At 53.9% G+C, this 13,375-nt stretch overlaps 1 protein-coding gene across 2 annotated transcripts; it reads right to left on the bottom strand.

Annotated features, from left to right (window-relative positions):
• Positions 1-3,023: 3,023 nt before the first annotated feature.
• RPL38 (ribosomal protein L38) lies at positions 3,024-9,325 on the bottom strand. Of its 2 annotated transcripts, none has more exons than XM_055336666.1 (5): positions 9,271-9,325; positions 9,020-9,060; positions 8,816-8,876; positions 4,496-4,618; positions 3,024-3,092 (listed from the first exon to the last, which is right to left on the bottom strand). In XM_055336666.1, exons 2-5 carry the CDS (start codon positions 9,020-9,022, stop codon positions 3,067-3,069), a joined length of 213 nt encoding a protein of 70 aa, XP_055192641.1. In that variant the 5' UTR covers positions 9,023-9,060; positions 9,271-9,325; the 3' UTR covers positions 3,024-3,066. The 2 variants fall into 2 exon arrangements, with proteins under 2 accessions (XP_055192641.1, XP_055192648.1); XM_055336673.1 differs by lacking the exon at positions 9,271-9,325 and adding an exon at positions 9,211-9,229.
• Positions 9,326-13,375: the final 4,050 nt, after the last annotated feature.

The following is a 13,375-nucleotide window of genomic DNA, read 5'->3' as shown; positions in this document are numbered from 1 at the left end:
GTTTGCCAGGGGAGGAGAGGCAGCTTTTACCAGTGATGAGCTACTCATTGCTTTCAGGTCCGGTGTTGGTAAGGGGGTGTCCTGGGCGAGGGTTCTGCGCAGAGAGACAGTACATTATGAGATCGGGTGGTGGGGGTGTAAGGGTGTAGAAGGGGAATCAGAGGCTGAGTGCCCCCCTCCAGGGCAGTGGTGTAAGAGGGAACTTTTCCTGGTGATGGAAACAAATTCTGATTGCAGGCGTGTTTATACAACTCTAAGTGTTTGTCAAAAGTCATAGAATTGCACACCAAGAAGGGTGAATTTCACTGTAAATTTTGCCTCAACAAACCTTACTTTAAAATAAATACATTTATTTATTTATTTATTTACTTACTTACTTACTTACTTAATTTAAAAAAAGGAGGGGCGGGGGTGGGTGGAGATAGGCAAGGGCCATTTCCCCCAGGGGCCTGGTAAGGATTTTGGTCTTTGAAGCCGCCTGGCTGCCTGCAGAGGACAACGCATCTGATCCAATGTCCTGGGAGCCCCCTCGGCAGGCGAGCTTTGACACCCGGCATGACGATGCCGCCCTGGCACCTCCGTGATGGGCCCTGCTTGGTGCCACATGCGCAGTCTCCCCTCCTGTCTCTCTCCCTGCGGACAGCACAGAAGGCCCCAGCTGCTGATCCTGCCTCCTGAAACGCGCCGGAAGTTTGGGGATTTGGCATTCCTCTAGAAGATTAGAGTCACAACAGTAGCTGTAAGCCTGCAGGGGAGGGAGGGCAAGATACCAGTGGGAGGGTCTGGCTCCTGGGAGCCGCTGGCCCTGAGGATTGACCTTGAACCTGGTACAGGGGAGTCCTGCCCAAGGGGGAGGGGGTTGGTCCCAGAGAGGGAGGAGGTGGGGCAAGGGGCAGGCCTGCACACAGGCTTGAAGACAGACCACCAAGGCTCGCCCTCAGGACCAGCGCTGCAGCCAAGTGGGTGCAGCAACCAACACCCAAACCTGCTCTGCCAGTCTGCACCCAGCTAGACAGTGATCCTTCTGGCTTCTTCCCCAGAGGCCTGCTGACCTAGGCAGGCGAGCCTGCGGAGCGGAGCAGAGAACAGGAGCAGGAGACCTCCGGGACTCTTCACGGAGCTGACGTGAGAACAGCACTTCTGCCCGTTCCAAACCAGCCCCGCGGCCCACACCTGGCCACTCAGGCCGTGTGCAGCAGCACGGGGCTCACCCGGGCCGACAAGCGGACCTCGGCAACTGCTTTGGCCACCTGAGGGCTCAACGTCTACCTGGGCACCAAACCAACTTAATCAGAACGTCTGCGGTCAGCCTTGGCCACCGTGGTGAATTTTGAGCAAGCGCCCCAAATGGCTCCAAGGCACCAGCCAGGGCTGAGAACCCTGGCAGGAAAGGGTGCGTTCCCAGGCACGGAGGCCAGACACATGCCGCAGGGCTTGTCTCCTAGGAGCTGGGGCCTGTCTCTGCACAATGTGCCGGGACAAAGGGAGCCCAAGTGGCAAGCCTTCCCTCTGCCTGGGAATCTCGAACACCCAGAGAACGGGGAGGCCTGGAAGCCACGGAGGCCGCTCCATCCTGGGTCGGTCGCTGAGCACCCTGAAGAGACCCACGCCTCTCACGACTGGATTCAGGTTCCCTTACAGCCTTACAACTTCTGTAGGGAAAAAAAAAAAAAAAGCCACTGCAGCTAATTCAGGCACTAGGCTACTTGGGAGGGGATTTTATCCCGTAACCATTTCTAGACCCGCGCTGGAGACCGCTCACTCGGAGTGTGTCGCCACCTGGCGGCCTGTCCAGACATGACCCGCACTCATCTCCAAATTGCCAGGTGCCACAAAGGAACAGAACCGTCACTCTTAGCTCATTCCCCCCCAAGACAGACCACCGAGGTTGTCAATGCGGGATGTGCCACAACCACACGGAAACTCGGGCAATGTCGGGAAAGGCAGCCTGGCGGACCCCACTGAGCCGCCTATGAACCAGCCCTGCGCACGGGCGCCCGGCCCGCGGAGGCAGCGTTCCTGGTTTCCTCTGATTAAAACCTTGTGCACCAAAAGGAGGCGGAGGCCCAACCCCACTGCTTGCCCCTGGAGATTCCACGAGGCGCCGTCGCCCGCCATCAAAGCTGATCTCAGGGCCTCTTCTGAGAACTTTCCCCTTCTTGATTTTTCCGTGACTCTGGGCAGAGACTTGCAGCTCTTCCCTGGGGCTGGTTATCGGTGCACAGCCCTCAACAGTGAGGTCATTTCTCGGGAGCATGCTAGTTGGCAGGCAGAACCTGGATTCAATCCCCAAGGAGTTGGGGCTGGCTGGGACCTGGGCTGCCTTCATGCTGGGATTTTGGGCCCTTACGAGCGGTGGGCCACTCACACCCCTCACCCTACTGCCATGAGGCCCAGGGTCACATTTCCTGCAGGAACCCTGGTTCCTCCCCAACTTTCACCTGGATTTAACACACTGGTCTTTCAGTCCCAGATCTTGTTCCTGGTTCCTCTTCCCTGGGTGGCCCGCTTTGCTGGACTAACACTCACCTGCTCTTACCAATCATCTTATCACACCCTAAATGTTCTTAAGCTCCATGTTACCTTGAGCAGCACTTAGGAAACAAAGGGTCTTAGTCTGAATAAAAAGCCTCACGCCTCTCCTACACGGTGGATCTGAAGGCAGAGCTCCGTTAGGAGGGTGGGATGGCTCAGCCTGTAGCTATTTCCAAGAAGCTAATCAACTCCACCCTGTAACTACTATCTTCATTAATAGGAAGCTCACTTTACCTAAATGACTTTTAAATCCTATGAGGGCATCCTGGGTTACTTCCACAAGTATCTGGCTCTTCTGTTTCCATCTACTTATTTTCAAACTTAGGCTAAAAAGAGGATGGTTTTACTTGCCCACTGAAGTCACAGCCTAAGATGAGGGATGCAAATAGGTGGCAACCAGGAGCCACCCCCCCCCTTGCCCCCGGTTCCCACCCAAAGCCATGACCAAGTAATATTTCCCTTCCCATCCTCAAAGACAAAAGACGTTATAAGAATTCCAAAAATTTTAATACAGTTCAAATCAGGCCAGGTTCATTTTAGCTCCTTCACTGCCAAACCTAGAGGAAAAGAGATACAAAAGTGAGTCACCTCGAACATACACATTTTACTTAGTTACTCTTGCTTGTCTGGATTTTGTACTCAAGCTAATAAGGGTGAACAAAACTCAGAGATTAAGCAGAAAATGGTGGTTGTGCTTAAAATATTAAGTTAATTGAAATTGTGAAATCAAGCCTCACATCAGGCTCCATACTGAGCATGGAGCCTGCTTAAAATCCTCAATCTCTGCCCCTCTTGCATGCTCACTCTTAAAAAAGGTGGGGGGGAGGTGGGTGGGGGGCTGGGGTGACTGGGTGATGGGCACTGAGGGGGGCACTTGGGATGAGCACTGGGTGTTATGCTATATGTTGGCAAATTGAACTCCAATAAAAAAAATTAAAAAAAAAAGAAAAATGAATTTAAAAAAAGGGAAAAAAATTAAGTTGGTGTTAGGGGTGCCTAGATGGTACAATGGGTTTAGCATCTGACTCCTGGTTTCCACTCAGGTTGTGATCTCAGGGTTGTGAGATCGCGTCCCATGTGGGGCTCCACGCTCAGCAGGGTCTGCTTAGGACTCTCCCTCCCTTTGCCCCCTTCACCCCCACCATGTTTTCTCTCTAAAATAACCTTAAGTTAAAGAAACCTTAAGGGGGTAAAACATAAAACCAAGTTAGTGTTTGATAAACAAAAACAACCAAAACACACATTCCCTCTCTCGGCCTTCATGAAGAGCTCTCAAGAAGTTCTTAGAAAGCCAAGCTACACTGGAGACCTTTCCACTGGAAGCAGCAGCCTCCGAGACCACTCTGCACCCTAGGCCATCTCCTTGCAGTCAGGATGGCTAAACCTAGGCTCATGGCCTACAGTAGTTAATTTTCCAATCTGCAAAACTGAGGATCGGGATCCCTGGGTGGCGCAGCGGTTTGGCGCCTGCCTTTGGCCCAGGGCGCGATCCTGGAGACCCGGGATCAAATCCCACGTCGGGCTCCCGGTGCATGGAGCCTGCTTCTCCCTCTGCCTGTGTCTCTGCCTCTCTCTCTCTGTGACTATCATAAATAAAAAAAAAAAAAAAATTTAAAAAAAAAAAAAAAAACAAACTGAGGATCAGTACCAGCATCTACCTCGTAGGGTTGTGGGGAGACGGAAGAGTTACCCACAGAGTGTTAGCTGTTACTATTCTGTGTCAGGAAAGGACGGACAGGAGTAAAACAAACTGTCCTCTGGCCAGGGAAACACTCCGGTATGGGATGTAAAGTCTGAGGACCACAAGTATTCATTCCTTGCACTACCAACAGCAAGAGAGATATTAAGACAAGCTGCAAAATGGACTTTCCTCAATCTCGGGACTACTCAAGAAACGCAACAGCGAAGCACGCACCTTCCGTATTTCTGATCAGCCCCCCAGGATTCCAGGCTCGCTTACCTGGGGGCAGAGACTGCTTGAGTTTCTCTGCCTTCTCTTTGTCTGTGATGACCAAAGTATAAAGATATCGGCTGCATCGAACTTTAAACTTCACATTATCCTTATTCTTCTTGATCTTGACGGCTACCAAAGAGACCAGAATTGGCAACTAAAGTTATTGCAGAAAAGCCATCACGCAGTTCACCCATTTTAAATTTATGCAGAAAAGCGACATTTGTGGCAGCAACCATGGTCAGGGCTGTGCTTACCTCCCTGTATCGTCCCCTTTGTGGAAACAGAAAACCAGAGGTCCTCTAAGACTTCAATATTTTAGAGTGTCAGAAACCTACAGTTCCTTTATATTAGTGTCAGGGCTTAAGACTTAACGTTAACTGGTTTACACACAAAAACATAGGAATCTGCTACATGGAACACCACCCGAGACCATTCTGTATCCATCTTACTATTTTTAAGATTTTATTTATTTGTTCATGAGAGATGCAGACACACAGGCAGAGGGAGAAGCAGGCTCCCAGTGGGGAGCCCAATGCAGGACTTGGGACTCTGATTACCAGACCCTGGGATCACGCCCTGGGCCTAAAGCAGGCGCTCAATCGCTGAGCCACCCAGGCTGTCCCTATCCATCTTATTTTTTAAAGGATTAACAGTACCTCATCAAATGAGGAAGTGGATTATCTGCTCTGATCAAGAACTTTCTACCTCTCTAATTCTGGGAATAGGTTCTCCGCCCCTGGGGCAATGGCAACCACTTCCTTTAGGATACCCACCCCCTTGCCCGAGTTAAGCGCTAAAGCTTTTCCTTACATTTTAAAACCCATTTTCCAGGCTCTGGCCACTGGAGGACACTGACTTTCCTGAAAGTTAGTCATTTCATGTATCCATCAAAACTCATCTTTAAAGATTTTATGTATTCATGAGACACAGAGAGAGGCAGAGACACAGGCAGAGGGAAGCAGGCTCCCTGCAGGGGGCCTGATGTTGGACTTGATCCCAGGACCCCTGGGATCATGCCCCGAGCCAAAGGTAGATGCTCAACCACTAAGCCACCCAGGTGTCACTCATTCTAATTTTAAAAACAACCATTATTACAAACTCACTGAAGTGCCAATCATGAATCAGGTGGCTAAGGTCCACTCTGAGGCTCCAGCGTCTCAGCCTGTGTGCCTGACCAGACACGCACTCAGCCCCCACAGAAGCAGGGAGATTAACCTAGACTCACAACTCCATCTCTGCTGGAAACTGAAGAAATGAGGCACATCACAGGAGAAAGCACTCAAGCCTGCCCAAGGCCATGGCTGCCTCAGCTTGTTTTAATAAATTCAACAAACTGGGTATTCATTCAAATCAACCTGTTTTGCTATCTTAACATTCCTCTTAAAGCTAAGTGCACTGCATGGCCCCTAGCAGCTGGCGGATGCCTCCCAATTAAGTTGAACATCTGTAAGGGAAGACACGTGGAGCTCTTAAAGAAAAAGCTTTATCCCACACCACCGTACTGCGCAGTACTTCACTTAGGGGGCAGAAACAAGGAATCTGTACGCCAATGTTCAAGGGACCAGGATTCGAAATAGCCAAAAGGTAGAAACCACCCAAATGTCCACGTTGGATGAACAAGCTGTGGCACACCCACATGATGGGAGTATTTGGCCTTAAAAAGGAAACTGACAAATGCTACACAACACGGATGAACCCGAAGACCCTGGCTAGACGAAGCCAGCCAGTCACGCAAGGACAAACACTGATTTCCTTCACTGGAGCATCTCGAGCAGTCAGATCCACAAAGCAAGCAGAATGGAGGAATCTGGGCACTGGAGGGAGAGGATGGCGAGTTAGTGTTTGAGTGTAGTTTCAGTTTTGCAAGATCACAAGTTCAGAAAATGTAGCTCGAAAGGTCTCCAGTGCCAGTGGACTGTACACCTAAGTGAGGCTTGTGTTATGCATATTTATAATTATGAACGTTTTGAAATGCTGACTCAACCAACACTGAACACTCTACGGTGTCCACAGGACCATAACCCCGGACCCTCACAGGCCACTCGGTCTAAAATCAGGATCCTGAATTCCAGTTCTTCATCATAGTGAGGAGTCTCAAGGGTCCTTGAGATGTGAGCCTTGCACCAATACCTGGGACAGATGCTATTATCAGCCCCTCCCTTCAATGGAGGAAAAAGGTAGTGTTGTGTTTACATGTGTTGAGGACAGCTACCTGACAGAATTAGGATTAGAGCCAGGCAGTGACCCCAATGTCCCCAGTCTGAACGAGACAGTCACAATAACCTCTCTTTATAGCACGACAGGGTCACTGGTCTCTGAAGAATCGGACAGGGCATGGGATGCCTGGGTGACTTAGTGGTTGAGTGTCTGCCTTCGGCTCAGGTCATGATCCCAGGGTCCCGGGATCCCAGGGTTCCCCGCAGGGAGCCTGTTTCTCCCTCTGTGTTTCTGCCTGTCTGTGTCTCTCATGAATAAATAAATAAAAATCTTAAAAAAAAAAAAAAAAAAAAAGAATCGGACAGGGCAGATGCTCCTACCTGTTCCCAGAGATGACAACCATTCAAACAGTCCTAGAGGATCACAGGCAGAGGGACACTAACAGGACCCTCCAGATCCCCATGAACCCACTACAGCGCTCTCCCCATGCTCCCACCACTTCATCCTTCCACTGACAGAGCATTAGGGCCTTGGCCACTTCAAGCGTCAGCAGAACACGGATCTACTTTCACAAATGACTGATGTTCTCTTGATGACACATCTGTGAGCAGGAAAGGAAGCTTTAAGGAGCATTTGATGTGGCAGCAAATGAAGACTATGGACTACCCCGCCCCCCCATGTGATTTCAAGATCTACAAAGTACGAAGCATGAGCCCCCCTCCCACCAGGGGTGCACCAGTGAGAACACAGGGCACCGGGGGCTGGTACTTGATCCACCCAAAGCTTGCTGCTGTAGGCTTCTGATGCATTGTCCCCTTTTCCTTATTCACGGGCGAGGGAAACTAACTCCTACAACTCCCTGTGCGGGGCCTGTATCAGGAGAAGCGGGCCCAGAACCCATCGTGGCACCAAGGTCAGGGTTCCCGGACATGCGTTTCCAGACTTGCACCTAGTTAAGGACTCTGTTCAGACCATGTGCCTTTTCTGAAATAAGGATGGATTAAAAAATGCTCACGATTAAAAAAAAAAAAAAAAAAAAAAAAGATGCTCACAATTAAGAAGGGAACACACTACCCAACAAAGTTCTTTCTTCTGGGAAATAGGAGAAAATCCCTGCTCTTGGCAGCCAGGCATAGGCTTCAACAGCTGCCCTCGGTCTGATACTCCAGAAATGAGGGTCTGGCGGGAAAGGTCTAAGAAGGAACTGGAGGGAGGTCTAGGACAGTGACGGTGTGTGTGTGTGTCCAGAGTTAGGTTAGAGACCGGAGGAAGAACTGCGGGAAGGTCTAGGGCATGGCCAGGGTGGGGGTCCCAAGGTGGAGATGGGGTGAAATCTAGAGTGCGATGGAGAGGTCCAGGGTTAGGGAGCAGGGAAGGACCAGGGAAAGGTCTAGGGTAGGGATGCTGTGAGACTGGGGGGGGGGGGGGGGGGAGTTATAGACCAGGGGAGGGACCTGGGAAGGTGCAGGGTTAGGGAGCAGGGAAGGACCAGGGTAGGGATGCTGCGGGATGGGGGTGGCGGTGGGGGCAGAGTTACAGACCAGGGGAGGGACGTGGGAAGGTGCAAGGTTAGGGAGCAGGGAAGGTGTAGGGTAGGGATGCTGTGAGATTGGGGGGGGGGGAACAGAGTTACAGACCAGGGGAGGGACCTGGGAAGGTGCAGGGTTAGGGAGCAGGGAAGGACCAGGGTAGGGATGCTGCGGGATGGGGGGGGGGCAGAGTTACAAACCAGGGGAGGGACGTGGGAAGGTGCAGGGTTAGGGAGCAGGGAAGGACCAGGGTAGGGATGCTGCGGGATGGGGGGGGGGGGGAGCAGAGTTACAGACCAGGGGAGGGACGTGGGAAGGTGCAGGGTTAGGGAGCAGGGAAGGACCAGGGTAGGGATGCTGCGGGATGGGGGGGGGGCAGAGTTACAGACCAGGGGAGGGACGTGGGAAGGTGCAGGGTTAGGGAGCAGGGAAGGACCAGGGTAGGGATGCTGCGGGATGGGGGGGGGAGGGGAGCAGAGTTACAGACCAGGGGAGGGACTGCAAGAAGGTGCAGGGTTAGGGAGCAGGGAAGGACCAGGGTAGGGATGCTGCGGGATGGGGGAGGGGAGCAGAGTTACAGACCAGGGCGCGACTGCTCGGGGCGCACGCGGCCGCACGGCCGGGCGGGCCGACCACTCACATTTGGCGTCCTTCCGCCGGGCCGTCAGCAAGAAGTCCTTGATTTCCTCGATTTTGCGAGGCTGCAACGCAAAGCCAGCGCTGGTGAGCTGCGCGGACGCCGCTTCCGGCCGTGACCCGAGCACCGCCACCAGCTCCTCGCGGGAACCGGGGGCCCCCCCGCCCGCCGCCCTCCCCGAGGGGGTCCAGCGCGGGCCACACTCACCATGGCAACGGGGGTCGCGGGGGTCAGCGCGCGGCCGGCACCTGCGGGGACACAAACGTCGGCGTCAGCGGGGCGCGGGGAGCGGCCACGACCCCGCTTCTCCTCCTTCCCCGCGCCGAAATGCCCAGGCCGCCGCGCTCCAGGCTCCTTCCCCGCACCCGCGGCCCACGCCCGGGGCCCCCAGGCCTCACCCACTCGCGGATTACCCCGGATGGCCCCCCAGGCTCCCCTTTACCCGCAGAGACACTCACAGCAGGCGGCAGGAACGGAGAACGGAAGAGAGCGAGACTTCCGTTTCCGGGCGGTTAACCCCGCCCTCGAAGGAAACCGGGTACGGTGTCTGCCGAGGGTCAAGAATTGCGATGGCGTTGGTCCTTTCCCATGGCAGCGCCTCTGCCCCCTACCGGCCGAGTCTAATAGTGCCGACCAGGAAGAAAACGATGGGCCGCCTCCCTCCCCTGCCCCTTCCCTCCACTGTCTTTTCCTTCCCCGTCCCCAGCCCCCTCCTCCGCTTTGCTAGGCTTGATCTCACATCCGGTTTAAAGACCCAACACTTATTATCCACCACTCTCTTTAGACGTGTGCACTGAGCATCTTTTGCAGAGATTTTTCTTTTTCCCATTTAAATAAAGGGATCCCCCCGCCCCGTGTGCATTTGTGAGCCTCTTTGTAGGGGTTTCTCCTATTTCCTTGTGGTCACCTTTTCTGCAGACCCCTAACCTGTCCCGAGCTTGCAAGGTCCTCTTTTCCACTTGCCTCTTCCAGTTCCTTTAAGAACAGGTGTGCATGAGGGTAAATTAATACCTCCCAGTCGCTGACATTCATGGGGCACTTAAATGGGGCATCTATCCCCTGGGGTCTCCCATCTCCAGGGGCACCAGGGAGAGGTGGCTCTTGTCTTCACCCCAATTTCGCCCGCCGGGGAGAAGGAAGGCTTGTCCTTGCAGGAAGGGGTGAAGCCGGGATTGGAACCCACAGAGGGCAGATCCCAGGCCCAGGCTCCTGGAGGCTGTTTGGGAGCCGGTGCACCAGGGCCGGGGCTGGCAGCTCTGGGCAGGCGGCTTGGGTTCGGGTCCCCCCAGCTCCATACCGCGTCTGGATTGTTTTCTCTGCAAGCATCCACCCTCCGCTCTCACAGAAGCGTCTTTTCAGGCAGGCTCCGGGAAACCCCATGTTATCGATTTTACTTTTACCTTCCCTTTGATTTCTATGTTTCGATCTCTCTACAAACGTCCACGTTTGATTCTATTTGCTCCCCCCCCCGCTGCCCCAGTTTAATAACTGCACAACAGGATGTAATTGCCGCGTGTTTATCATCACCCAGAGGCCCACCCGAAGGGATAGACTGCCTCGCCGTGAACTTTACACTGACCTCACTCTTCTCCATCCCTCCTTCCTTCCCTCCCTTCCTTCCCTTAGAGGGTCCCAGCTGGAGCATCTTCCTAGACATACTGGGGGGATCCCCGGGTGGCGCAGAGGTTTGGCGCCTGCCTTTGGCCCAGGGCGCGATCCTGGAGACCCGGGATCGAATCCCACGTCGGGCTCCCGGTGCATGGGGCCTGCTTCTCCCTCTGCTTGTGTCTCTGCCTCTCTCTCTCTCTGTGTGTGACTATCATAAATAAATAAAATAAAAAAAAAAAAGACATACTGGGGACTCAGGGAGGGATGAACCGGCTGTCCTTGCCCCGGGGAGGTCACAAAGTGCTCCGACGGTGTAGGGAGCCTCTTAAAAGAAGCCGAGCTGTGTGTGTCTAACTCCAGATCCATCTGGGTGTCAACAGTAGGAAATGTTCATGGGGGGGGGGGAGCCTAACTTTACATTGCCTGAAGGTCGGGGTCCAGTCTGGGAATCGTGGGGCCCTCAGCTCTGACCCGAGAAACACATCCCCAAACTCCACAGCCTGGTTTTGCCAGGCGTCCTCCATCCCAGGCTGATGGTTTTCTGGTCTTTTGTTCTCCGCGGCTCAGCCACAGGCAGCCAGCCTCCCTTCCAGGTGGTTCCAGGCACTTGCTTGTGCTGCCCCTTCCGATACTAAGTCCTGCCCAGCAGGACCCTTCACCTCCACTGCCTGTCACTTGTCACTCCTGCAGCAGGTCCTTGCACACTCCTCCTGATAAACTGTGTGACAGTTTGAACTTTGGAGACGTTTGTGCTGACTTTTCTTTGAAGATAAGAATGGGGCTCAGCGTTCTGTTGATAACTCTCGAGGTTTTATCTTTCAATCAATCAATCAATCAATCAATCAATCATCTGGTAGGTACTCCTTGCTGACGCTGATGTGGGAAACAAAGGCAGAAGAGAAATTATTACGTGTCCTCACTACCTACAGCCCATTGACAAGTCCCCAAAACAGGCAGAGTGACCTTCCTCTGGGGACGCAGCTGCCTCGATGCTAATACTTTGCTATAGGGCAAAAGGCAATCTTAGCCTGACCCCCAGGATCCTAGAAGTCTACTTTATTTTTTGATTTTTTTAAAAATTTTTTTTCTTTTTCCTGTAAGTCTACTTCAACACACAAAAATTCCTTTAGAAATTTTCTTGAGGGGCGCCTGGGTGGCTCAGTGGTTGAGCATCTGCCTTCTGCTCAGGTCTCGATCCCGGGGTGCAGGGATCGAGTCTCTCATCGGGTTCCCCACAGGGAGCCTGCTTCTCCCCATGCCTATGTGTCTGCCTCTCTCTGTGTGTATCTCATGAATAAATACATTAAAAAGAGAAGTTTTATTTCCACCCCCCCTCCCCGCAAGATAAATATTGGCAATCATCCCCCAAGCATATGACCCACCCACGTACATTGGAAGGGTCTCATGACTAAGGTTTTATTAGACGGCAATAAGGGACCCTTTCCCAACAATACGTGGCCCCCTCAAGGTCCTGGAAGGTCCAGGCTTGGCTCCTTCATGTACTTGCTTCTAATGCAAAGTGTGTGGGGTGATACGACCTCTCTCCTTCCTCATGGGGCTTCTATGAAGGCTCCATGGGATACATGAAAAAGTTAAGGCCCAGGCGGTCCAGATCGGCTCCAGGAGGTCTGGAAACAGCCCCAGGCTCTGGATGTAGTGCCCAGCAGTGGCCGGAAGGCGGCACCAAGGCCCTGCCTGGACAAGGAAAGTAAATGCTCCTGTGCCTTCCAGAATGGGGGGGGGGGGGGGCTGCAAGTACTCATATAAGGACAAGGAATGTGTGCACGGTATTTCATCCCTGATGGGGTGCTTTCGTATCTACTATCTCATTTAATAACCTCCAGGAGGCACCTGCCTTTGGCTGCCGGCGGGACTGGCCCTCAAGACACCTTGGGGCAGGGGTGGGGGATACAGGGGGGTGTTTGTATTAAATCCTGTGGGTTTTCAGTGGGGGGGGGCAGTTTGCAGTCCCTCTGGCAGTAGGCTCCCTGCAGGGAGCCCAACGTGAGACTCGTGAGACTCGATCCTGTGTCTCCAGGATCATACCCTGGGCTGAAGGCAGGGGCTAAACCGCTGAGCGGCCCAGGGATCCTTTGTCTGGGCTGCTCCAAGGATCAGCCTCCTCCACTGCCGGCCTGGGGCTCTGGCCAGCTGGCAGGGTGGGGTGTCAGGGGGGCGCGGGGAACACAGGGCAGCCCTGGGGGCCGGAAGCTCACAAACGTAGGAAGAGGATTCTCCTCCTCAGTGGGTTGGAGGCCTGGCGTAGGGGTGGGTGGGGTGGGAGAAAGGGCTCTCGGCCCCCCACCCCGCGCCCCGACCTTAAGGGGTGCGTAAGGGGGTGAACGGCCACCTGCCCCGGGAGTTCACAGATGAAATGGATTCCAGCCAGTTCCCGGGAGGCCGCTGTCAGCCAGGCCCTGTGCGGGGCGCTTTCCCTGTCACAGCGACATCCTTTCAGCCCAGCTTTGTGCCAGGCCCCTGTAGGTGTGACAACACAGATCCCACCGATCTGTCCGCATCTCAAGGGACTCCCAGACTGGCACAGGTGGTGGTGGTAAGTGCAGTCTGTGCTCCTCACGGTGGGACCAGGTGGGGGCCCTGGGTGGGGTGGGGCGGGGGGGGTGCTGATCCAGGCTGGGGATGGGGCGGCCCCAGGGAAATCCTCCAGGAGGAAGGCACCACGACGCTGATTCACAAGGGAAAGGAGCCCCCCCCCCCCCCGCCGCCTCCCGCCCCCCTTGCAGCCTCAGATCAGCCTGCCAGAATATGCAAACCCTCAAGGCAGATGAATTCCAGGAGGGCTGGAAGGAAGAGGTGATCAGACTGGGTGGCATCAATCCAAGAGGTCTTCCTGGACGAGGCATTGGGTTATAGGATGGGAAGAAAGGTGTTTTGGGGTGCCTGGGTGGCTCAGTCGGTTAAGCATCCAATTCTTGATCTCAGCTCCGGTCTGAC

This window comes from Nyctereutes procyonoides, unplaced genomic scaffold, assembly GCF_905146905.1.
Source record: "Nyctereutes procyonoides isolate TBG_1078 unplaced genomic scaffold, NYPRO_anot_genome, whole genome shotgun sequence".
Taxonomy (NCBI): Eukaryota; Metazoa; Chordata; class Mammalia; order Carnivora; family Canidae; genus Nyctereutes; species Nyctereutes procyonoides.
Note: the sequence above shows the minus strand (reverse complement) of the source record. Positions and strands in the feature narration are given on the sequence as shown.

Coding starts and splice junctions, on each gene's coding strand:
- RPL38 (XM_055336666.1), bottom strand. Junction 4,619..8,815: donor CCGGCGGAAGGACGCCAAAT/GTGAGTGGTCGG, acceptor TCTCTTTGGTAG/CCGTCAAGATCAAGAAGAAT. Junction 3,093..4,495: donor CAAGCAGTCTCTGCCCCCAG/GTAAGCGAGCCT, acceptor CTTTTCCTCTAG/GTTTGGCAGTGAAGGAGCTA.